Source organism: Chenopodium quinoa, unplaced genomic scaffold, assembly GCF_001683475.1.
Source record: "Chenopodium quinoa cultivar QQ74 unplaced genomic scaffold, ASM168347v1, whole genome shotgun sequence".
NCBI classification, from domain to species: domain Eukaryota; kingdom Viridiplantae; phylum Streptophyta; class Magnoliopsida; order Caryophyllales; family Amaranthaceae; genus Chenopodium; species Chenopodium quinoa.
In genome coordinates this window covers 707,428-732,501 of record NW_018745684.1, presented here as the reverse complement: position 1 = coordinate 732,501, position 25,074 = coordinate 707,428, and the positions used below count along the sequence as shown (strand labels likewise).

The window sequence follows — 25,074 nt, the reverse complement described above, 5'->3', positions numbered from 1 at the left end:
AATTCGGACAGAGTATAAATGTCACTTCTTTTGTCATCTTCAACATGTGATGATCAAATTTAAAAAATGTATCGGCAACTCTGTTTGTTTCTCATAAATTTAGGTGATACGGGATAATTAAAAAAAAAAAAAAAGTGTGAAAACAACATTGTCTAACAAATCTATTTATCCCTATCCAAGAAAAGCTTGTAATACTTTTAGAATAGCTCAAGCTTCAAGCCTTGATATCAACCAAAAAAATTTCATCTCCGTTGCCAGAAGAAAGAACAAGCTATTGAGAGATGACTTCAAATTATTAATTATAAAGTGCTTTGTATCTTTTTTGGTAAATGGAGTTGAAATTTATTTCAAACTATTAGCTAGTCATGGCTCTCGTTTGAAACAGACCTAATTATTGGCTAGGTTGGGTCGAGGTCAGTGCATGTTGATCGGGTCATAAGAATGGTTTATAATAAATAATCAAAACAAAACGGGTCTAAGTGGATTTTAGGTTGATAATGGACGACCAGTCATTAAAGAGCAAGGAAAATGAAAAAGGATAGAGATAAAAGCAAGAACAAATTAAATAAGCTATACAAGCATGTAAATTTCCTTAAAATTGATTGTAATTTTATATGATATGGTTATACGGATTATACCCATTAGCTTAGATTGTTATGCCCAATAGCTAGGTCAAATATATAGGTTGTTTATAAGAGTTAATGTTGTTCACTAGTCCAAAACTAGACCAGACTAAATCGAACACCGGAATTTAAAATTTCAAGACTAGACATAGGAATCAAACCAATTATTCTAGAAGTGGAGTTGAACCAAGTTTTGAAAAGAGACCAATCTAAAACCCTAACCGGACCAATATGGAACAAATTGTTTAATCCCTTTTTTTATAAACATATATAACATAATATCATGATATACAAGTATTCTTAAGTCTTAACATGCTAAACAATTATAGGAGAAAACTAATTATTCTAAAAGCTTTAATTTTATGCATCATTTTAAACAAAATATTAGTCTGACCCAAGACTAATATATAAAGGGATTTGAATTGGATCGGACTAACCTGGAGACAAGAAAATTATATTGCTTGATTGCTCTTTGGTCCAGACCTACTTGGATAACTTTATAGTATTCTCTTAGTTTTATTTAGAGAATTAGACCCTAAAGAAGTAGGATTTTGTCAACCCGGAAACTTAACTTCACAATTCACATTACTTTCATAGTTTCATGAACGCTCTTAATATCTTACTAGGTTTATGCAGCAGCCACTCTTGTCTTAGAATAAATTTGGTCATCATGGTTAGTTTGGTGCGCATGTGACATTTGATAGACTAAATGGCCGGGCTCCTTAATAATAATGTCATCCATTAAAAAAGAGCATGCTACAAACTTCAAAGGATGTGAACTGATTTTGTCTTACTATTGTACACTCTCTCGAGTCTCAACTACTTGACATTATATGCATAGTACTACATTACTTATTTTACAACGCTTGCTTATGAATTTTGTCAAACAATAGCATGATTAGTTCATAATGATATCAAGATAACAATGCTAGTTTAGACAATACTCTCCAAAACTGCATGTTGGCTAGAGCTAGCATTTAGACAAGATGATAATAAATAACATGTATGTATTCATAGAATCATAGCAGTATAGCATGAATTATTTATTGCTATTATAAGCGTGAAACTCCAAATGTTGAGCAGTTGAGTAGCTAAAAAAAAAATAAAAATAAATCAAAAGTATACTTTATGTGTCATCCTTATGAGGGCATTGCATAATTGAAAAACCAAAAAAATATAATTTTCCTTATTTAATTTATTGATTATTGAAATTGTAATTAAATTTTTTGCCTATCAATGAGCTATATGTGCATTATGATCATGCAATTGTAATTTAAATTTCTCTCATGTTCACAGAGGTGGTAATCAAGAGACATGTCTTATATGGTACGAGTACATTTATTACTGTTTGTTGATTACTCTACTAGATTTTGAATGGATCAAGTGCCTAATAATATTGTCAAGGTATTGCGTTCGTTGCTTCCAACTTTGTCTTCTTTTCCTTCACCCTACTTTATCAAGGAACAAAGTCGCAACTTATGCCATAGGCTCATGAGCTGATGTGTGCACAATATTCACGGTGCAGGGATGTAAAACAATTTTCCCATCCCAACTATAAAGAAATTGCTTGTCTTTCATTTCTTTTGACTTTTCTCAAAAAATTATCAGTTTTATCTTGTGATTATAATTTAATATTTAATTTTTTAATATCATTTGTTATTTTCAAATTTTCAATTTAAATCCTTCAATTCTTACATCACATAAACCAACAAGATCAACTTTTACACTTAAGATATTGCTCATGATCGATTTGCACATGACCCCAAAAAATTAATTAATTAATTTCATAGTCGTTTATGATCGGAATTATTAGGTAAATTATTCAATTGATTAATTAGGTATTGCTGGAAATTTCATTGATTAATTACTCAGCTTCATGTATATAATAAGTTAATAACTAAATAAGTTAGTAGTTGTAACAATAATAAATGATCGGTAGACATGCATGTGGTGGTTAGCTATTAGGGCATGCAGTTGACTGAAACATAGTACTATAAAAGAAAAATTATAACTCTGAAAAGAGGATGGTTAAAGGCGTTTAGCAACCAAGTATGGAAATCGAACAGCCAAGTTTATAATCTTCACATGGTTCCGCACGGGTTTAGCTAATACATCAAATTCCCTATTTATCCTTTGACACGTAACGTATTTACTGACGCAAAGTAATCAAATATACGTCAATTCAAAAAAAAATTGTCAATTAATAAAATGAAACGGAGGAAATACGATTTTAGATTTACCTTGTAATCCCATAGTTTTCACAAAGGACTAGGACACCACCTTGGTAGTTAGGCAAGTAGTCTCTTTCTATAAGATCGAAGACAAAATGGGATTAAGACTAAAAAAATAGGCCAAAAAAGGCATAATTCGTTGCTTCTGAAGTGGCAAATGGCATAACTTAAGGACGAAGCTGCTATAAAACTAAGATACGTAATTTATAAAATTCCGGTGCCTCTATTTAATGCTTGCTTATCATTCATGTGATAGGGCGGCTCCTCATTTTTGATTGAGAATTCCACCATTTCTTTCTCTATAGGTTTCTTATTTTAACATTTGGAAAATCTTGTAATTGAATTTACAACAAAATCTTGTAATCTTGTTTTACATTTTCAGTGAAAAAATAAATTAATAAGTAAATGAAAATGACTGGTGGAAATGTGGAATAGGCCCTTATGTTTTCATAGGGTGAATTTTGAATTATATGGTTGATTTTAATTATAAATAATTTAATTTATTAATAATTAAAATTGGGCGTTTATAATTATAGAATGAAATAATAAAAGAAGTGGACTTGTGTAGAAGGAAAGAATGGTTTTTATTTTTATTTTTATTTTAACTAAATTGCAACAAAGGGAACACATGAACTCTAATAAGAACGTATTTAAAGGTTAAATGAGTTTATTACGTTTACCTCTTATTAGTTGGATTGCCTGAATTAATATTTTTTTTTATTATCGTATACCTACCTTGTATATACATAGTTTTCACCATTAAGAATTGCTAAACATACATGGCTAGATTCACCGAGAAGTATATGGTGTAGTTGGTTGGGAATTTACCTTATAACATTAAGGATATACAGCCTATTTGTTTGATTCCTACTGAAGAGTATCAATTGCGATTCCTAGGTAGGGTTTCCTTATCCTTCCCCCAATTCCTAAAAGCCTAGTTTGTATAGTAGTGTTGCTAGGCTCGCTTACATATGAGAGATTTTGGTCTAAAAAATCATTCTTCATACCAAAACCATAACATGTTGATTTTTGATCAACTTTTATGTCTCTTCTTGTGCTTACAAACATATATAGAATTTGTTAGTATTGTTTAGTGACTTCATTAAGAATGGTAATGAGTTGGAACAAATCAATACTACCTCCGTTTCTTTTTAGTTGACACGTTTCTTTAGTCACGTTTGCCAATGCACAACTTCAACCATTAATATCTTTAAATATCGATAATAAAAAATTATAAAATGTTGACATTTTGAAAATATATATCGTGACGAATCTAACAAGATCCAACATGACTATATTTTTTATTACGTATAAAGCACAAAACACGATTAAAGGGGAGTGAGTGAATAGTGCTAAAGTCAAAACGTATCAACTACACAAAAACGGAGGTAGTATTTTATAACCCTCCATGTGTGCAAATTAATTTCATGTTGGTGGTAGACTAGTATCTACTCAAACATCCAACTAGCTAGTTGACTTCCTAGTAGATATTGCATATTGTGTTATTAATTATTAGTGGAATTAAAAAGGGAGCAACGGACATAATTTGGAGAAATTGGAGGTTGTAGTCGAGGTAAGCTTTTGCTAGCCACTTAGCCAACGTGTTATGATTGAGGATGGAAAAATGCAAAATTTAAGGGATCCTAAAATAAATGCTATGGAAGAGTTAATTTTTGAGATTTTGTTTTATACATCTCTAAAATTATGCGTAAGAATTAATTTTATTATATCTCATAAAAAATACCCAATTGTTGCACCTAATTTAAAATAAAGATAGTAAAAACTTACTTAATACTCCAAATTTAGTTTAAATAAATATTGATATGAGTGAGTTAATTAGCATTGTAAGGATATTGGTTCTTTCACGGTAATATTCGTGTGTGTAATGTTTCTCATTTGCAATAATTTTTTAATTTTTTTTTAATTTTTTTTTATTATAATTTCTTACTTCTGTTATGTTTTACCTAGACTATTTGTTGTGGTAAGTATATTAATTTATACAATTGTGTTTTGTTTCAATTTTATACAGTCAGGGGTCGTTTGGTTCATTAGTGAAGTGAAAATTCCCATGAAATTTCAATTTGTAGGAATTAAATTCCTTTATCAAAATCATGAGAATTCATCAAATTTGTTTAGTTGAAAATGGAGGAAGTAAATTTCCATAAGAATTGTAACTTACCTAGGGGGGATTGGGTGAGTTACTTCCCATGTTTTGAGGGAAGTCAAAATTTTCATAAATTGTCATTACCCCCATTTTTTCTTTTTTGTATCAACCAAACAACAAGTTCAAAATAAAATTCGTGAGAATTTTAAATGCCCATAAAAAATTAAGTCAACCAAACAACACCTCAATGTTTTTGCTGCCATTCGTGGGTTCATGAGATTTTATACGGTTATGATTCCCTTATGAATCTTATGATGGCAATGAAGTATGAAGACTATGAGCACCAATAAGTCTAACACTCACTAATCAAAAAGAGAAAAAGGTTGTATTTGGGAATAGTGAGAGCTAACAAACCCCGCGAAAATGATAAGATAGCAACTTTATTTTGCAACAAGGTGTAGCATCATAATGCATTGACTTCGAAAAATATTTAATCATTGCACCCTAGCCAATTTTGTCAAAAATTTTAATCTATTCAAATAAAGAATGCAAGTCCTGTATCATTCAACAAAGCCAGCAACTTTTTTTTTAATTCTTTTTCATGTATTAGGAGTAATACAACTATACAGCTACATGAGGAGTAAAATCCCCCTATCTTCTATTGTAAATAACTCCATTCCATAAAAAAAAAGTTTGTTAGAAATTTATTCCGTATAAATAGATGCAAAATTTAACATATGAATAAACTATTACGGGGTAATTTTAATTCTCACGGCATCAAATATTGTAGAGAGACTAAAGAGTAGAGGCTAATAAGGATAGAGATTTCCTTACTTTATGCCTTTTCAGAATCTCTCACTCACAATCAATAACATAATACTAAAACAGACATCAGGAATGAGCGTGTCATTCCTGATGCTATATTTTCCTTCCAAAACTCCCCTCCCCTTTTAGCAAAAAAATCTTTTATCTTTACATAATAAAAATCTTTTATTTTTGGAATATTTGTATAATACAACTATAACAAAAATTATTCCAATCTTATACGTAATATATTATCTTTACATAAAATTTATTTCTTTTTATTTTGTGTTCTTAATTTTTCCATACACATTTACCAAAAATATTATTCCAACTTTTTTTTTAGTTATAGAAAAAGTAAGCCACTAGTTTAGATACCAGATACTATCATTACCACCTAGACACCTTTTAGATGGAGTATTATTGAAATTCTCTCAAAAAGTAATAATAAAATTGATTCATATAATTGATATTAAAGAAAATACTTTAAAACATCACTTTATTTTTTTTCCAAATACCTCTAATATGTTGTTTCTTAGACCAACGGAGTATTAGATATGACTATAAAATATATGTTGTGTTCAACAACTATATCATAGGTCTATATCTAGGAAAATGTGAAATATCAATCAATTTTTTTTATTACATTAATATCTTAGTAAATACAAAAAATTTATTATCGTTTGCTGAATTATAGACGCGTATTCTTTTTTTTCGATAAATAGTTATCATCTACAAATAAATTTTAAGCTAATAAACAAATAATGATCAAACTACAATTATTAGATACCAAACATATTTTTATATAATAACAAAGAGTGATGGTATCATGTAAAACATCAATTCATAAAATGAAAATGTACTATTAATAATATAGGTTAGTGTTGCCTAATTGTGGATTATAATTGCCTTTAATGATCCGAGTATTGTTTATTTCCATTGAAATTATTTTATTGTATATAAAGGTGACATATTATTTGTAATTTATATATTTACATGTATGTTGTGCTAATAGTTTTATAGTAGATTTTATTCTATTGTTTGATTAATATTTTCATGTTTATTAAAAAGCATTTATAAATAAGTTTTTATAGTCACTAGATTGTATAGTTTTATTGAGAAATAATATACATCATTAGTGTAATATAATGTATACTACTTTTAGATATTTTCAACACAATTATAACCAACAATAAATTTTTTTTTTCTCAATTGTAGTTTTAATAATTTTGCCTTATTCTTTTATTTTTCGATATACATTGCATTTGTTTATTCCACATAAGTTGCCTCATTTTTGTATTATTTCACAATTAATTATGAAAAAAAATTATTAATACCGTGCAGCGTACGAACACTAATCCAGTTAATCTAATTTGTAAGTTTTTAAGAAAGAGAGCCGTAGTAATTAGTACAGCTATTATTTCATCAAAAAATAAAGTAGTCCAACTTTTATTAAATCTGCTGTATAGCAGTATAGTCTGTATTAACTTACATTTCCATAAATTTGAACACAAAATTAAAAGACATTAATTGGAGTAAGAATAAACAGTATTCTCAACGTTTTTATCTCGTTCAAAATAAATTGTACTGTAACGTACTCTCCATTTTTTTTTTTTTTTTTTAGGAATCGTATTCTCCAGTTTACTCAGTATTCCAGTAATAACATTTTTTCTACTTTAATTTAACATTTTAAATGTAAATTTTTTAATAAAAAAATCAGATGTATGCCACGTGGACATGATTATGGTCAGACAGGACCATCCACCGGTCCACATTAAAAACCCAGCACTTACTCCTTTAATCTCTCTCTTTCTCTTTCCTTTCTTTTTCTTCTTTTTTTTTTTTTTTTTTTTTTTTTTTCTCTCTCCTCTTTCTTTCTCTCTAAATTCTTCAGTACGAAATCCCACCTTTATTAATTTTTATTTTTCATTTTCATTGTTTTTGTCTCCCTAAAATTTCCCACTAACAACTCTAATAGTAGCACTACTAGTAGTTAGAGAGAAAAAACCCCAAATTCTTCCTCTTTCTCTCTCTCCTACTTCAAAACTCATCAATGGCGTTCACACTATAACGCCATAATTTACAGTTTTACAGTGAGAAAAAAAAAGAGAGAAGAATGGGTATATGTACTTCAAAACCACCGACGCAACCGTATGTTTCCGATCCAAAACCACCGGAAGAAGTAAGTAATCAACCACCGGCGGCGAGAAATTCCGGCGAAAATCAAGCGAAGAAATCCCCGTTTTTAGGGATCTACAGTCCTAGTCCAGCTCACTACTTATTCTCAAAGAAATCACCATTATGGTCACCTGCTACAAATGCGACTTCAAATTCAAATTCAAGTACAAATACTCCGAAACGTTTCTTCAAACGGCCGTTTCCTCCGCCGTCGCCGGCGAAACACATAAAAGCAGTGTTAGCGAGAAGACATGGAACGGTTAAACCTAACGGTAACGGCGTCGGAGGTTCGATTCCCGAGGGAAGTGAAAGTGGTAGTGGTGGAAATGGTGTGGGTTTGGATAAACGGTTCGGATTTTCCAAGCATTTTGGGGATAAGTATGAAGTTGGTGAAGAAGTTGGACGAGGGCATTTTGGGTATACTAGGGTTGCTACTGCTAAGAAGGGTGATTTGAAGGGTCTTCAAGTCGCTGTCAAGATCATCCCTAAAGCCAAGGTTCATCCTCTTTTTTTTTTTTTTTCTGCTTTTTGTTTGATATTAATTTTGAATTTGAATGTGTTTTTATAATTTTTTTATTTTTACTTTTTATTATTTTATTTATGTTAAAAAAAGAAAAGAAAGTAATTACTGGGTAGTAGTAGTAGATATAATTATAATTGTAATTATGTCATTATGTGTAATATTTTGATGGGTGAGTAACGGGATTTAGCTGCAATTATGTTGCTAAAAGATTGGTTGAATGTTGTTGGGATTGAAAAAATCAGATCTGCTGTAAGTTTAAAAAAAATGTACTTGGTTTATGTTTAAGTAAGGGTCATGTGAGTATGTGATGGTGGGGATAATGGAACATGTATAACTATAAATATATACTTGTATATCAGAAGAGTAGAATATCTTATTATTTTAATGGTGGTAAGATCAGGTTGCTTTTTGAAGATTGTAATTTTGTTTTGGACCTTAGTTTGAGTTCCTGCACCACCATCCTATGTTTGTCTTATTTGATGAAATTGGCCTCGAGGATGAGGGTGAGGACGAGGGCGTGTGGAGTGTTTACCGGGGACTTGCCTTGAGACCGAGGAATGTATCTATTCGTTGTTTGATCCTCGTTGTCATGAGTCCGATTGCGTGTTTTTATGTGATGGGTTTTAGTTTTTTAATGAGTCGTTATGCGGCATTGTGATCATTTTGATGTATATGCTACTATGCTTGTCACCATTTGGTTTAGAATATGGTCATGGGAGGTCGTGCGTTATTATTCCATGGTATTAAATTATTGGAAATAGTTGGAGACAAACTTTGTCATATTTGAAGAGGAAGGTTGAGAGTGAGAATCTCTAGAAACTTGGAATTCCATTTGCTTATTCTAGTGCGGATCTTTAGAAACTATGGAAGCTAAAACTAAAGAGGATTAGGCTGACATTAAGAATTATTTGCTTGGTGTCATCAATCATCTGACAAGTGACAACTAGTGAATTGTGATGACATGATGAAGCGAAACTGTGTTTCTGGACGGATTTAATGTTCGTCATTGCTACTAGTCTACTCTCACTTGGGTAGTTGTGTACTGCACAAATTAGCCATTGATGAAATATACACATAGATGTCAGTTGCAGTTCTTGAATAGTCATTTGACTTTAATACATTGCAAGCTGCTTTACTCTCTTGTTCATCGTTTGTTGCCTTTTTCCTTTTGCTCTATAGTCTTTTAAAGGATATCTGCATCGTTAAATTCTCTTAATTGATTTTTTTCTCTTAATAAAAATCTATCGTCTTTTATTCTCTCTCTATCTATATAGCGGAAAATAAAAACTGGAAATCAGTGTTAACTTTAGGATTTTATATTGACCATATATATAATTCATTGTTAGTTGCAGTCACATTATAAATTACTAATCTTTAGGAAGGTGATGTTTGTGTTGAGTTTTAGCTCGTTATTTTATTATAATACCATTGTTTAGATTTGATAAGTGCTAATGCAATTTTAATTAGGCAGTTTATTATGCATTGATATTCAGAATATCCAGCTGAGCATCCAAGACTTATCTGGTTGGTAATTTTATCTTTTGCACTAATTCTTTCTCATTGTGTCTTTTTGTTAGATGACCACGGCTATTGCAATTGAGGATGTTAGAAGGGAGGTAAAAATCTTGAAAGGTCTGGCCGGACATCCCAATCTCATAAAAATTTACGACGCATACGAAGACAACGAAAATGTTTACATTGTGATGGAGTAAGTAGTCTTCATGCTTACTTATACTATGCTTGTCTATGTTGATTCTTAGTATGAAGTCTGATGGTTTGCTGCATTCCTTCATGCCATTTTGAGCTTTGTGAAGGCCTATTAGCTTCATTGGGCTGACATAAAGTCAAAAATATATGTTTGCCTTCTTTGTAAACATCATTGTACCTGAAGGCTAAACATAATCTTGTAATGTCTGCCTTTACTAGAGTCATGCTTGTTAATTGCCATGAGCCCATAAATGATGTTTACTGGTGATGGATGATGTTAATCTGGAGCATTATAATTTTGATGTTCTACCTGCTGAGATTTAGTTTCCCTGCTTTTTCAGGTTGTGTCGAGGAGGGGAGTTGCTGGATAGAATACTTTCAAGGTAATTTTTGTAAACTTCAGATTTTTTGCAGTTTTGAAAATATCATTCTGGTCAGACAAAATACCCAATTGATGATTGTGATCTTACATTGAAGATTTTTTCATCACTTGATTTTGTAGGGGTGGGAAATACACAGAAGAAGATGCCAAGGCTGTGTTAATACAGATCTTAAACGTTGTTTCGTTCTGCCACCTGCAAGGTGTGGTACATCGAGATCTCAAGCCAGAGGTACTGAAAAACAATGTGTGCATTATAATTATTTTCTCTGTTTGCAATCACCAAGAATTCAATAATTCAATAAAGCATTTCACTGCGCGGTAGTGCAGTCAACTGATTCCTTTGCGAGTCATGAATGTTGCTAGATTGAATTGTAAGAACTGTGGCCAAGTTGCCAATTAGTTTCGTGGAACATGATTACCAATGACATCCTATAGCTGTCATGTAAATATCTGCTCTATTGAGACCTGTACTCACAACTATCCTTAATTTTCAAGACTAATGCCTCTGTGTATATCACCACTCACCAGGTCTCTAATCAAATAGTTATATCATGGTCATTCTAACTTCTGTTTGCTGTTGGATCAGAATTTTCTTTTTACATCAAAGGATGAAGATTCATCATTGAAGGCCATTGACTTCGGCTTATCAGATTTTGTGAAGCCGGGTTAGTCATTTAACTTGTGTGTTTTTGCAAATGGATTGATATATGTATATGGTTGAAGTGAACTATCTCTGAATTTTCATGCAAACTTTTCTGCAGATGAAAAGTTAAATGACATTGTGGGCAGTGCATATTATGTTGCACCAGAAGTTCTGCATAGATCTTATACAACAGAGGCTGATGTCTGGAGCGTGGGTGTAATTGCATATATTCTACTTTGTGGAAGCAGACCATACTGGGCTCGTACTGAGTCTGGTATCTTTAGAGCTGTTCTTAAAGCTGATCCAAGTTTTAATGAACCACCATGGCCTTCTTTGTCCCTGGAGGCGAAAGACTTTGTAAAGCGCATGTTAAACAAAGATCCAAGAAAAAGAATAACGGCAGCTCAAGCACTTTGTGAGTAAATCTGCTAGATTTTCGTGGAAGCTATACTTGCTGTTCTATGCTTCTCCTAATTACCTTCTTTTGCAGGCCATCCCTGGCTTAGAAATCAAGGAGAAGTAAAAGTTCCTCTTGATGTACTCGTCTTCAAACTTCTCAAGATTTATATGTGTTCATCTTCTCTTCGCAAAGCTGCCTTGAGGGTGGGTACTACCTAAGTTTTTCCCCCTCTTTTATTAAAAAGCATTGTTATTGAGAGAAATAAGTTGTGTGGTGACACTGGAAGAATACAATTATACACTATATCAGCATGTTCTCTTACCAGTCTTTCCGATCGAATAAAACTTGCAATTTGCCTTCATAATCTCCTAATTGGCTTACTTTTGTCTGCAATTGTTATTTCTTTGACAGGCTCTGTCAAAAACATTGACTGTAGATGAACTGTTTTACTTAAAGGAGCAGTTTGCACTACTGCAACCTAGCAAAAATGGAACCATAAGTTTGGAAAATATTAAAGAGGTAGGTTTTTGTAGAATACAAATGTTTTTTTTTTTTTTCTATTATTGTTTATTTATGACAGAAACAAATGGTTTCTAGTATTAATTGTATATAATATTATAAATCATAATTTTTTCTGTGATCTGGTCAGGCCTTGTTGAAAAATGCAACAGATGCCATGAAGGAGTCTCGTGCTCATGAAATCTTAACCTCTGTAAGTGCTTTTTGGATTTGGTGGATGATACCAGCTAACATCTTCAGTTTCACATTCTGACTACTGTTTGTGTCTCCTCAGTTAACGGCACTTCAGTATAGAAAAATGGATTTTGAGGAATTCTGTGCAGCCGCCTTAAGTGTCTATCAACTTGAAGCTCTTGAAAGATGGGATCAGCATGCTCGTTGTGCCTATGAACTTTTTGAGAAGGATGGTAACAGGCCCATCATGATTGAAGAGCTGGCTTCAGTAAGTCATCTTTCTTTCATTTTTCAGTTGTATGGATTCATTGTCAACTCGTGTATCTTCTTTCAAGGATAGCTGATTGCCTCCCCTTATCAAATGACACATGCTGAATTTGTCTGCTATTTCTTGTCTTTTGTAACCTTGTTTATTTTTACTCCGTCTTATATCTTTATTGTGTTTTGTTTCTTCACTTTGAGGCAAGTATAATAGGCAAATCTGAGTGCCTAGTGTAACATGGTCTTCAGCCTTAATTCGATGTACTTAAGTATAATAAATCAAAGTCCCTTAAATTTGTGTTTATATGATGTTTCAGGAGCTTGGACTGGGACCCAACATACCGGTTCATGCAGTCCTTCATGACTGGATTCGGCATACTGATGGGAAGCTGAGCTTTCTTGGTTTTGTCAAACTGCTTCATGGAGTGTCCTCCAGGACTTTAATTAAACCTCATTAATGGCGTGCAACTATAGGTGATCTTTGTGTCTATCTTTTGTGGTGCTTCGTATTGTCGTGGTTTGTGCCTGTTGGGAGTATCAAGCAATTGCCATCATGACTCGTGCCTGTATCAAGCAATTGCCATCATCCTTGTGCCTGGTGCTCTCGGTCTTGAAACTGATTCCAGATCTTGCCAGAGAATGAAACTTCTGTGCTGAATGAGAAACCTGTGACTGGCTGGACAGCAGAGTTGAGTGTTGATGGCCAGTTCACTACAAAATAGGTTAATTGTTTCTGACCACATAAGGAATGTATACGCCAATTGTTGTTCAAAGCTGGGCAAAAATGTGATTCAATTATCGCAATATATCGTTTAGTTTTAGCCTTTGTGGGCTGGGGATGATGGCTCAGAGGTATATCTGGAATCTGCATTGTTTCAGTGCTCTAATTGTGAATCTAATCCTAGCATCAAAGCTACACAAATCATGTTTTAGGCTGTCAAAAGTTAAATGAAAGAGGGTGCTTTATATATATTTTTTTGCTAATATATTTTTCGCATGTTTCTTTCATTTGAACTGCTTGTTTATAAAGTGCTAGGAATTTACATGTTCTGGTATCATTTTACATCTTCCGATAATATAATCCCCTGTATCTGTGATAATCTCGAAGGCTCGAGCTATCACATTCATAGAATCTTAGTCTAGTATAGTGAATACAAAGCAGGCCTGCCACCTTGCATGCCATTTGCCTAAGCAACCTTATACCAAAATGTAAGTTTCAGTCATCAGATGGAGCTTATGACAAATTATAACAAAAAAAAAAAAAAAATTGAAGTTAAAAAAATTCAAAAATTAATAAGGAACATATCAAAGTAAAAAACATGATAAACCTTTTCTTTTTTGGAAAAATAGTCGTGTTAAACTTTAATAAACTAAATTGGAAAATTTTCTCAATTAAACTCATCAAATGGGAAAAAGAATTATTATGTGGTTAGAGCTTCCTTCCCATTTTCAAGAAATCCTAAAATTGATACAAAAAACGTTATATTAAGAGTGAATCCTTTCTAAAATAAAATTAATGAGATACGACTAAAATTCTCTCATACTTCTTTTAAAAACTTTGGCGTACGATGTTTTCAAATGAGTCCAGTATATAACCTATTCCTTGGCGGGCTAAAGAATTGGGTCCCGCCTGTAAAAATGTAACCTATAAAATCCGCCACTGAAACCGTAGGAGAGAGAAACAACCAAGTGTACTCTTCATTTTTAACCAAACCCCTTTTTATCACCGGAATTCCATTCATTCCGCTCTATTTCCCTCTCTTTCTCTCTCTATATTATCTGCAATGGCAAGCATCAAAGGAAAGAACGTCTTGATTAACCTTTCTTCATCTTCTTCTTCCGACGATAATGGCGACGATGACGACACAGCCTCCGATTCTGCTTCATCTTCTAGGTATAACAATTTTCTTTTCTTTTTTTTTTTTTTGGAAATTGATAAATTATTTGCTGAATTTGAAGATATTTTGTGTGAAATTTTGTTGCTAGCTGTTGATTTTGATTGATTTTTGCTGAAAAATTGGATTAATGAAGAGTTTGAATTTGATTTAGTGGAGATGAATGTGAGTTGATTGATGATGACGGTGATTACGAGATTGAAGATGATGAATCTGAGGAAGATGATTATTCAAAAGATGACTATAATGGAACTGAAGATGATGATCATTCTCTCTCTAATCGCGTCATTCAGTTTCTTCAAGGTTTTTTGTACTATTCTTTTCTGCTATTTTTGGCTTTAAAGTTAGCTTTTTATCTAGTTTATTCGTTGCTGCATTTTAGTGAAAGTTAGCTTTAAACTTGCCTGCACTACTTTCAGATTAATTTTTTTTTTCTTTTCTAAGATGTTTTGATTATTGGAGGATTTTGTGACAAATTGATGATAATTCGTAATTACATATCAGTTCAACAATATATGAAGCTATATATACTTACCTCAGGTATCAGTGTTACTCGTGGTTTATTTCGAGATGCAGAATTATGATTGAGGATCATAAGATACTGGGTTGTGATGAATTTGCGATTCATTTTTGTTATTTTGAGAAGGTTGGCTAGAAGATGAAGGATTAGGCTATCTGCTGATTGATTTTGCTTAGATCGTAGGTTTGCAGATAGTAGTTAGAGGTGAACTGAATCCTATTTAGGCTTGTGGTGAAAGAAATTGAAGCAATAGCTAATGTTCATTTTTTTTCAATTCATCAATTAATTCTTTATGTAACTCTTTTCATTATCATGTTATCTAATTTAGTCTCATATTTTATAATGTTTACAAATTAATTCTATGAAAAATGCATATGATAAGTTTGGCTTTGTGAAATATTTTATACATGTTGATGTTCTCCATAAATTGTGCTTGTGTTTGTGCTCATTGTCACCTTGCAATATTTGAGAAATCAATGAAGAGGCTTTCTTTTACGCTTTGTTTGGATAACAAAGAAGGAAAGAAAGGAAGGGGAGGGAAAAAGGAGGAAGGGAAGGGAAAAGAAAGGGAGGGGGAGGTGAGCTCCATTTTTCCTCCAAATCTCTCCAATTTTGGAGGGATTATGTTTATTAAAGAGAGGGAAAATGGATCCTTCCCTCTCCTTCCCCTTCCTTCCCCCAATCCTTTACCCAAACAAGAGAATTTGTCTCCTTCCCTTTCTCTTATTTTCTTTTCCTTCCATTTCTTTCTATCCAAACAAAGGGCAAAGGAACTTTTCAATGCAGAATTGTAATGTATATTTACTAGATAGTCTTCTTTGGCCAATCAGGAAGACGTGATTTGCAAGAGTTAAGTCTTAAAGCATGCAAAGCATATTTGAGAAGACATGATCTTAGAGTATCAGGAAACAAGGACGAGTGTATTCGTAGGGTGCAAGAGCACCATAGGTCGGTTCTTTTTGTAGTAATTTATTACCTAGGAGTTTTTGCTTTGATGGATTCTCACCTGTTATATAGACTGAGAACTGAAGTTAAACTATTTCATATACAGGATAAAAGATGGGAAAGCTGAAATTCTCTACCCAAGTTCATCCTTTGTCATCAATTGCACAGGTATGATTAATTTTCCCACCAAAATCCCTTTCTTTTTCCTCCAATTGTTCTTGCTACCTACAAAATATATTTCATATTTTAATACTTTTTTTTGGAAATTGGTCTGAGAAGCAGGTGATGTCTGCAAGGGAGACACTGTCCTCTTCAAACAAAAAGTGTATGGAAGGTATCATTCTTATCCTAGTGAAGTTTTTTTTAATTATGTTTTCTTGGGATCCTTTTTTTCGTTTCTGGTGGACAATGCTTCTCCTTTCATGTTTCCGATTTTTATTTGGGGTAGGGGAGGGTGATTATGTAGTTATCATATCTTGCTGAATCTAATTTATTCATAAAGGAAAATCCTTTTCTCACAATTTTGGCTAAAAGAGTCTGTTATAGAAAGTTAGAAACTAGTTGGTTGTGTATTGAATTATTAAATGCTATTTGGCCCCAATTTGAAACAAAATGTAGTGAATTTTACTTCTGATGTGAAAGAATTGTACTCGGTTTTTTTTTTCTTTCTTCTTGTTTCTTGTTTCTTTTTCCACCTTGTGCTCGTGTCTTTATAAAATGGAATTCTCATCCAAAGAAGTTTTGACAAAGTGACAAGACAAGGTAAACTTTTGGGGAAAAGAACAGTTGCTGGACGAGTCGTGAAAGAAAGCTATGGTGCAGCAAAGCAACAGCATACATTCACAGTAAGGCATATCCTTGACATGTATTTCTATTCAGCCTATGTAATGTATAACTCTAAATCAGTAAACTGTAAAGCACAAAATCTACCTGTAAATTCCAGACATGGTTAATCATCTACCACTTGAATGAAGAATGGAGTTAACAGCAGTAGCCTAGATGTATAATGAACTAATGACTATAATCTATAAAGAATTCTTCATTGTTAATGTATGAAGCTTACATTGATTCAAGCTAAAATCTTTTTATCTTCTAGGTTGAGGTACTATGGAGCAAGGGAATAAAGAAACTGCCTCCTCTCTTTCCTTTGCTCGTCAAGGGCCGAAATCTCTATAGATTGAAGACCTGCAGGCAGGTAAATAACAAACCTGTTTTTCTTTGCATATGCTCTAATATTTGTAACTTATTGATCGTCATAAATGACAAAACTTCAAGCCATGGAAGAACGAGGGAGAAAGAAGATTAGTTCTTGCGGAAAAGCATAGGCGAGGGACAGCTGCACGATATAAGAGAGCAAAGAGGAAGAATGCTTTGTCTACTGATAAAGGTTCGAATGATTGAGAGCCCTTCACCCCTTATGCTTGTTTCTGTAGAAATATCTCTAACACGTGTCAATTTCTCCAAAATATGAAGTCTCAAACAAAGCCTATTTAAATGTCTGTTATTAGGAGGGAAATCTCGGAAGGTTTCTCATCGTGGAAGATCTTCTCAGTTGAATTATCCCAAAGGAGACAAACATTTTGGTGCAGAGCAGAGGGCCTCATCTTCAAAAAACCACCATTACACTAATCAGCAGCGTAATGTGAAACAAGGAGCTGTTGTAAACTCTAACAGAGAAAAATTTTCCAAACCCTTCCGGGACCCTCAAAAGCTAGTATCCCGGGACAACAGGGCTTCTACATTGCATTCATTTCATGGTGCTTCTCAAAGTTATTCTGAATCTCTAGTGGGACCTCATAGGAGTTCTCCATTTGGCTTACGTTCTGCAGTTTTCCTGAGTGATATCCCTTATCATGGCGCAAGGGTGATGCCCGCAGCACAAAATGGTGATTTCAGTCATAGCTCCTTTCGTAATTCTTATGACATTCAATTACCACGGGTGAATCATGTGGACTCGAGGCAGTTTTTCCCTTCAGGGGCTACACATGGACAAAGGATGATTGGTCTTGTGAACTGCTCAATTCATGGATGTCATGAACCAGGATCTAATAGTTGTGTCATTTCTGCGTGTTGGAGGTGTTGTCGAAGGGTGGGAATGGTGTGCAATGTCCATAGATGACAACCAATTCTTTGGTGTTCTTTATCCATATGCTTATACCAAATCTCATCCCTGGTTGGTGCTATCTTATGATATTACTATAAACAGAAACTTTGTTTTTGCTGAATTTTTTAATTTTTTTTTTTAATTTTCCTTTCCATAATACCTCTGTTCATGAATAATATTTTCAAAAGACACATTATATTGGGGGTGGGGTGTGAAGAGTGTCTATCTGGGCTTTGTGAAAGAAAAAGGAGTATAAAGAGTTTGCATGAGGGGTAAGGTGGGAGGCTTGCCAAAATAGTAATAAGGTAAAAGTATAACCAAGTTACCAACCAGTAATTTATGAAAATGGAGTGTGTAACAATCATTTAGATACGGAAGCAAAATCTAGCCTCAAATTTTTTTGCCTAGTTTAGAGGGCAATAATTTTTAATCAATAAGTTCCTTAGTTTAGTCTTTGTGTAGAGCATAATGCCTTAATATGATACTCCGTTTAAAATGATTAGTTGTATATTCTTTTATAGCCTGTCAGATAGAAATTGTCTTCTTTCCTAAACTAACTGTGACAGGTTTTCCCAAAATGGGAAGAGAGTGGAAAAAGTCCTACAATCCTACTATTATAGGTCTTTAAAAATTATTGTGTCATATCTATATTTGCGAGGGGTTGGAATTACATGACAAGTTTTTTCAGACGGGTGGCTACTATTTTGTTCCTCCTCTGATTCATGATTAATAAAGGAGAAGAGATATACCAGTAAAGCTAACCGAATCCATTATCCCAGTACTTCCCCTGTCAAAAAAAGTTGTAGCTGGAATTCATGCAGGAAAGCCTGTTTTTTAGCTGTTCAGGTTATATAATGTTTGTGTTCCGTGTTTTAAACTCCTTTTATTACATTGTGGGATTCTTGTTTTTAATCCAGATTCCAACTTTGAGGCCTCATCATCGTTAATAATGTTGCAAGGTGTCCTGTTTTTTTGATATACAGAATAGTATTCACCAAAAATACTAGCACTTGGCCAGCAAATTGGTTTCAAGGTCTGCCATCTTATTGATGATAAATAGGACTGAGCTACTACTGATCTTATTAGTTGGGCAAAGAAAATTGGGTCTAATGTCTAAGGAATAGAAATCATGTATATACTTCATGGAAAGTTATTTTCATATTTTTGTTTGCTGTTATTGCATCTTTTTCTCTCCAAAATAAGAATCTCAACTTAATCCTTTGATTGTATCTCTCTCTACTACAGGTGCTTGTTTATTGTCTAGCCCTATTGTTAAGATGCATGGGAGTTGGACTCTTCATATCTACAGAACTTGTGTCTGAGGATTTACTTATGCGTGGGCCTTTTTGCCAATTTGCTTGATTGCATTCATCGTCAACCTGGTATGTTTTTTGGATTATACTAGCATGACATACTGTTTGCTGTCTTTATGTTATTTCGTTGACAAAATTCAGAAGAACAATGCTAAACTAATCTATATATGGGTATTAGCTGGTATATTATCAATTGTGAAAAGCTTAAGATATTGCCTAAAAAGGGTAGGCGCTATAATTTAGTTATTTTTGTACATGCTGTATTTAGTCATAAGGAGAAAATAGTTCAAGCAGTATCTTTTTTGCAGTTGTTGCTGCTAGGTTATATATTTGTCGGGGTTATAAAGCTTTAGTTGAGCTATTCATATCCTTCTAGAATAGCTACGTTACAGACTTACAGAAAATGGCCCTACAAATGGAAATATGACTAGAGGTGGTTCTCACTGTGCTTGATTCTTACCTCCCATGCAACTTGAATATGGATCTATGAAAAGAAAATCTGAAAAATAGCTGAGGCTCATGCTCTGAGCCTTATAATCGCATGAGATGCTAGTTCCCGAGTTTGACAATTTAGAGTTGGCTTTGCTTGCTCATCCTGTATGTTGCCTGACTATAGTTAACATTTTAAGTAAGAACAACGCTGTTAAAAAGAATCAAGAATTATTGGTGAGCAGACAATTTACATCATCATGTCGTGTCCACAACTTTTTGAGATGTTTCATAATTGGATATTTGATGTGGAAGTGTTGGACATTGGACAAGGCTGGAAACAGAGAACTTGAATTCGTTGCAGTATGCACATGATAGGGCTAAGTCCCCACTAAATGACGGCCTTGGACCTTTCATAGAAATATCACTGTCTGACTCATTTCTAAACTTCCCTTTTGACCGGACTACATGGTACCTTAACCTCCATCCATTCACTTTCCAATAACAACAATTCAACCTTCTGAATGTTACTGGAGTGAATTTTCTTGTCAGTTATAGGAAAGAAATTTGTGGGGCCGTTAAGATTCAATTAGGCTACAATAAGTTTGTGTCCTCAATTACAACACGAAGTCTCTTTATCTTCCATGCAACTCTTGCCCCCATTGTATGCTCCATTTTCACTCTTTGTTCCACTGTTTAAGCTAGATCCTTATTTTTAGGGCCAATATAGACTTTACTAGATTCGCCTTCTCAATTATTATAGTTGCCTAAGGCTTTAACGTGGCATTTTAACACATAATGATTCAGAAAGCACTTGCCGATGCCAACGACCTAGGGGTAAAGTAGGGAAGAAAAACTTACTTCCAACCAGTTTAGTTTGTAGTTAACCAAAGGTCTCTTAGTCTATTGGCAGTATGTTCCCTCCTTAGACTCGGCCCAAGTCATCAACATTCGTTGCCAAGAGAAGTGTTGGGTATGCAACAAATTTAAGTCTGGTTTTCAACCTCTTGTTTGGGATAGAATTTCTAGCATCAGCTGTTTAGGGCTAAGGTGCATACGACGGGATAAGGGATGTGCTTCTTTACAATAATATGTATGTATTCCCTCCGTCCCATATTATAGTTCATGTTTCTATTTTTGGATAGTATGTAAAGACTATTATACCCTCATTTTTTAACTTTATTCATTATATTTATTCAATTACCCTTGAATTTTCCACTTGTCTTGTACTTTTTTTCACTTTCTCTCTCTAACTTTTGTCTATAATTGTACATTTTACCTTTTTTATGTACTTCATTCACTTTTTCCTCTCTAACTTTTGTCTATAATTGTACTCTTCACTTTTTTTTTATGTACTTCATCCACTTTCTCCTCTCATTTTTTAATACCGTGAAAAAACACAGACAAGAACTATATATTGGGACGGAGGGAGTAGTAATTAGTTTGTTATTCACAATCACTAGGAAACTAGGTTACACCACTTGGATATATAATCAAGAAAAATGTTCACATATCAACATGTAGAAACTATAATTAATTGTGCATATTGGACATGCATACAAAATCTTCCACCAAAGAAGAGAGCTAAAACATATACATACAGTTTAAAGATATAAATATTAATCAAAGCATTTCTTATCCATCCACGTTTGTCACCATGGTTTCAACTCAAGATTTGGCATTATGCAGATTTTAGATATTACTCCTTTTTGTTTAGCTTCCCCAAATCAACACAATGCCAAACTATGATTTGAACCTTAATGGTTGCCAGATGACTAATTAATTGATGACAAAAAAGTCCTAGTTTCCCCTTTTGCTGGATCAAATACCTGAGACTCCGTCTATCCCTTGTGGCGAAAAAGTAAACACTGTATGGACGTAAAAATTGGGTAGAACATACTAGCTGCATGACTGGTGCAAGGACTGGTTTGGTGCTAGAAGAACCTAAATGTAGTTGAGGGACGAAGGTCAATCTCTTGTGTCCAAGCTGAACGATCTTGTAGATGCAAGTGCCAATAGGTTTGAGCTAGAGCATCGGGGTCCATCAAGCCGTCTGCTGCCACTCCTACTCCACTTTGTTGCTCCCCTACATTTGTTCTCTGCAATATACTTGGTACCCTGCATAATTTTCCACCATTCAATTAATCTATCGAATCTATAGATCCATCAATGAGATTCAACTAGTGAACTGATGTTCCCTAATTTGTTGTATAGATTATGCTGCCTCAGATTAACACTCAAATTCATATGATTTGCATTGTTTCTGCTGAACACACACCCTTAAAATATACGTCTTTACCTTTTGGATTAATCTACATGTTTTATTAAACACTGTAAATTTTGTCTTGAGTCAACAAAATACTAATTGAAAAATATTGGCCTAAGCTTGCGATATTATATTTTGAGTTTTGCTATTGGGGAATTAAATGAAATATTTTAAAGTGTGAGACTTGACGATTTTCTTCATCTTGCATCCCTTTGGTTTTTTTGGCTGTGTTTGATTCTGAAGAAAACATTTTGATTTGAATTTTAGTTTCACTGGAAACCAGCTTTCATTCTCTTTGTTTAGTTCACTGCTAGCAAAGTTAGGGGGGGGGGGGAGAGAGAGGAGAAGAGAGGACAGGAAGTTAGAATGGGATGGAGAGAAAAACTGGCCATTCTTACCATAAAATGCCCTTAATCAACGAAAAATCTAATAATCTAAAAACAGGTTGATATATCCGGGGATGACATGCCCTTAATATGTTAAATCCACCATAAAATATTACCAAAAATAACCGAGACTGGAGTGAAAGTCTGAACTTGAGATCCTATTGAAATGGATGAAGTGTGAGGGGTACAAGTCGCACTACTTACCTTGGTGCTCCGACCAAGCCATCAATAATAACATGAGCAACATGTATTCCCAGTGACTGAAATTCCCTTGCCAGACATTGTGATAATCCTCTTAACGCAAATTTCCCACAACCTTTATTTAAACAAAAAAATTCATGGAACATTTATGAACTATACATGTAATTTAATATCTTAATTAGTAATTGTATCAAATATTCCAAATCTTAATTAGCAAGGATTTATTATAATACATACATAATTCTGAGAAGCCAGACATGCCATTGAGAGAAGCTGAACATCCTGTGAAGAGTATTGTCCCTCTTCCTCTCTCCACCATACCCGGAAGAATCTAACCCATGACAGCAAGTAGTTTCCATTAATCTTCACATCTATTTAAAACCTAGAGAGAGAGAGGGAGCGAGAGGAAGGAGGAGATTTGAATCAAGTTTTTGTGAGGATTACCTGCTGAGCACAATGGAAGGCACCAACAGATGAAACTGCGAGGGATTTTTCAAAAGAATTGACTGGAATTTCAGTGAAATTGGCTGGATGCAAAGGAAGGGGTTGGTATGCAGCATTGTAGACCAACACTTCAACGTATCCAAGAGAGAGAACCCCTTCAAAAGCTTCACTAATGCTTCTTGTATCCGAGCAGTCAATTCTTATTGCAAAGACTTGAGCTTTCTCTTCCCTTGCTATCTCTTCTGCAATTCTCGATAGCCTCCCTGGGCCAAAACCACAGAAAACAATAATTTCTGAAGATTTATTAGGAGAAACCTGAAAGAAGTACAAGAAGCAAAAGATTGAATGAAAGAGGACAGGATATATAATAATAATTGAAATTAAATAGGTTGCCTGCCTAAATCCCTGGAGAGGATGGCAACTGTGTAGCCTTCATGAGCAAACTTTCGGGCAATGGATCTTCCAAGTTTCGGTCCTACTCCAACAATGGCAGCAATGCCTTTGGAGTTTGTGGAGGAGAAACTGCTTGAGTTTGGCATCTCCCTTTCTGCCAAATTATCTGCCCTAAGAACTGTTAAGGAATGAAGCTAGGAAAGTTTGGGGAGAGGAGTGAGGGGAAGAGGAGGTTATTACTTGTAGCAAAAACTAGCATTATTACCCTTCCATTTTGTATCAAATTCTTGTTTGACTTTCTCTGATCAATAATTTTTTATTAATTAATGTTTGAAAAGTATAATAATAATTGTATTTGTTTTGAAAAGCACTTTAATAAAAAGATAAATAAATAATTATCAGAATTACAACAGTAAGAGCTCTATGTTAGACATAGCAAAAGTAAATTATAAATTTTATTATTGAATGAAGGAAGTAATATCTAGAAGATACGATGAAGAAGACATGTAGAACCCAACTGAAGTTGTTTGTCGGTGTTATAGCTTGCCTCCTCCAGAAAGACTAGTTAGCACTGCAATAATTTCCTGTAGTTTTGGAGATGACGTATATGCTTAATCTTCTTGCAGTTCCGATGTACTGAATGGCAGCTCTATTTTTTTCCTTCTTCTCAAAACCCCAGATTTATTCTGTTGACATGAGATCCATATTCTTTTGGTGGAATTATCATTTTTTGGTCAGCTAAATATTGATACTCCCACCTCTTACCAGTTACCAAGCTGCCTAGTTATGGTGGTGAATTGTCATAGGTGGCCCCTCTCTTTAGTGTTTGATAAAGATAAGCCATTTTTTTACTTTTTATCAGCTTATTTGGTCCAAAAAGGGAAAAGAAAAAAAAAAAAAAACATATAATTCCATTGTTTTTCTTGGTCTTTGTGTACATGATGAGTACATTAAATGATTGGTCCGTTATTTATACACGTCAGGATCCATACAACAAATCCAAATTATGGTAGTGTTTTGTTGTATAGTAATTTTGGTGGAAAATCATTTTCAGCACACCCCACTTATAGGAACTTCCATGTTAAGCTCGTTTTTATTTAGTTTTTACCTTGTTTTTGACATTGAACTCTAGGGGTGACAGGGTCCAATATACAGCATAATCAGAATTCAGAAATTAGAATCAGTAAATATTTCTTTCTCTAGAGATTTCGATGCCTTTTCACCCTTTTAACCATGTCTAAAAGCCGGTGTGGACCCTACATTAGAGGCTTGGAATAACATAACTGGGGTGCATACAACATTGTACTCCAGATAGATGGTGATGAAGTGTTCTTCTCACCATACCTGTATCCTATAGCTAGTATTGCCACTAAGGCAAGTTGTAAATTGGATATTAAAAGTTTCTTATTTTGTCTACTTGACTGCCATATCAGGTCAATAAAATCATTACGATATGATATGCTTCTGGCAGCATTGAACTAGTTGTACCAGATCTATTTTTTAGGGATGGTACAAAGTGTAAACTCATCACAACATTTATGTTATATTAGAGGGTCGAGCAGCCGAGAGTATCAAGAAACTTCTTAAATTTTATTGAACTTTTAGCTGCATATAGAATGCTAGGAACTAACA

At 33.8% G+C, this 25,074-nt stretch overlaps 3 protein-coding genes across 6 annotated transcripts; 2 read left to right on the top strand and 1 right to left on the bottom strand.

Annotated features, from left to right (window-relative positions):
* The first annotated feature begins 7,594 nt into the window (after positions 1–7,594).
* On the top strand, positions 7,595–13,532 carry LOC110717530 (CDPK-related kinase 5-like). Its single transcript, XM_021896254.1, has 11 exons — positions 7,595–8,433; positions 10,038–10,168; positions 10,509–10,550; positions 10,670–10,778; positions 11,136–11,214; positions 11,311–11,607; positions 11,683–11,795; positions 12,004–12,111; positions 12,242–12,304; positions 12,386–12,553; positions 12,864–13,532. Exons 1-11 carry the CDS (start codon positions 7,876–7,878, stop codon positions 13,002–13,004), a joined length of 1,809 nt encoding a protein of 602 aa, XP_021751946.1. The 5' UTR covers positions 7,595–7,875; the 3' UTR covers positions 13,005–13,532.
* A 584-nt stretch (positions 13,533–14,116) lies between these two features.
* LOC110717531 lies at positions 14,117–21,106 on the top strand. Of its 3 annotated transcripts, XR_002510758.1 has the most exons (10): positions 14,117–14,440; positions 14,596–14,744; positions 15,792–15,909; positions 16,013–16,074; positions 16,186–16,240; positions 16,646–16,751; positions 17,003–17,101; positions 17,182–17,293; positions 17,415–18,079; positions 19,256–21,106. XR_002510758.1 is itself a non-coding variant. In XM_021896256.1 (9 exons), the coding sequence occupies exons 1-9, from the start codon at positions 14,331–14,333 to the stop codon at positions 18,023–18,025; spliced, it is 1,419 nt and encodes a 472-aa protein (XP_021751948.1). In that variant the 5' UTR covers positions 14,117–14,330; the 3' UTR covers positions 18,026–18,840. The 3 variants fall into 3 exon arrangements, 2 of the variants coding, with proteins under 2 accessions (XP_021751948.1, XP_021751947.1); XM_021896256.1 differs by lacking the exon at positions 19,256–21,106 and having other exon boundaries at positions 16,189–16,240; positions 17,415–18,840; XM_021896255.1 differs by lacking the exon at positions 19,256–21,106 and having other exon boundaries at positions 17,415–18,840.
* Positions 21,107–21,210: 104 nt separating this feature from the next.
* Positions 21,211–24,392, bottom strand: LOC110717532 (3-oxoacyl-[acyl-carrier-protein] reductase FabG-like). Of its 2 annotated transcripts, none has more exons than XM_021896258.1 (6): positions 23,935–24,392; positions 23,447–23,613; positions 23,050–23,312; positions 22,843–22,936; positions 22,609–22,720; positions 21,211–21,870 (listed from the first exon to the last, which is right to left on the bottom strand). In XM_021896258.1, exons 1-6 carry the CDS (start codon positions 23,946–23,948, stop codon positions 21,687–21,689), a joined length of 834 nt encoding a protein of 277 aa, XP_021751950.1. In that variant the 5' UTR covers positions 23,949–24,392; the 3' UTR covers positions 21,211–21,686. The 2 variants fall into 2 exon arrangements, with proteins under 2 accessions (XP_021751950.1, XP_021751951.1); XM_021896259.1 differs by having other exon boundaries at positions 23,447–23,608.
* Between the last annotated feature and the right edge of the window lie 682 nt (positions 24,393–25,074).

Excerpts from the sequence above, each read along its gene's own strand:
- LOC110717530 (XM_021896254.1), top strand. The coding sequence starts at position 7,876 with ATGGGTATATGTACTTCAAAACCACCGACGCAACCGTATGTTTCCGAT. Across the intron at positions 10,169-10,508 it reads AATGTTTACATTGTGATGGA|GTTGTGTCGAGGAGGGGAGT; the intron begins GTAAGTAGTCTT and ends CTGCTTTTTCAG. Across the intron at positions 12,305-12,385 it reads CTCATGAAATCTTAACCTCT|TTAACGGCACTTCAGTATAG; the intron begins GTAAGTGCTTTT and ends GTGTCTCCTCAG.
- LOC110717531 (XM_021896255.1), top strand. The coding sequence starts at position 14,331 with ATGGCAAGCATCAAAGGAAAGAACGTCTTGATTAACCTTTCTTCATCT. Across the intron at positions 14,441-14,595 it reads GATTCTGCTTCATCTTCTAG|TGGAGATGAATGTGAGTTGA; the intron begins GTATAACAATTT and ends AATTTGATTTAG. Across the intron at positions 17,102-17,181 it reads GATTGAAGACCTGCAGGCAG|CCATGGAAGAACGAGGGAGA; the intron begins GTAAATAACAAA and ends CAAAACTTCAAG.
- LOC110717532 (XM_021896258.1), bottom strand. Across the intron at positions 22,721-22,842 it reads GTCTGGCTTCTCAGAATTAT|GTTGTGGGAAATTTGCGTTA; the intron begins GTATGTATTATA and ends GTTTAAATAAAG. Across the intron at positions 21,871-22,608 it reads GGCTTGGTCGGAGCACCAAG|GGTACCAAGTATATTGCAGA; the intron begins GTAAGTAGTGCG and ends AAAATTATGCAG.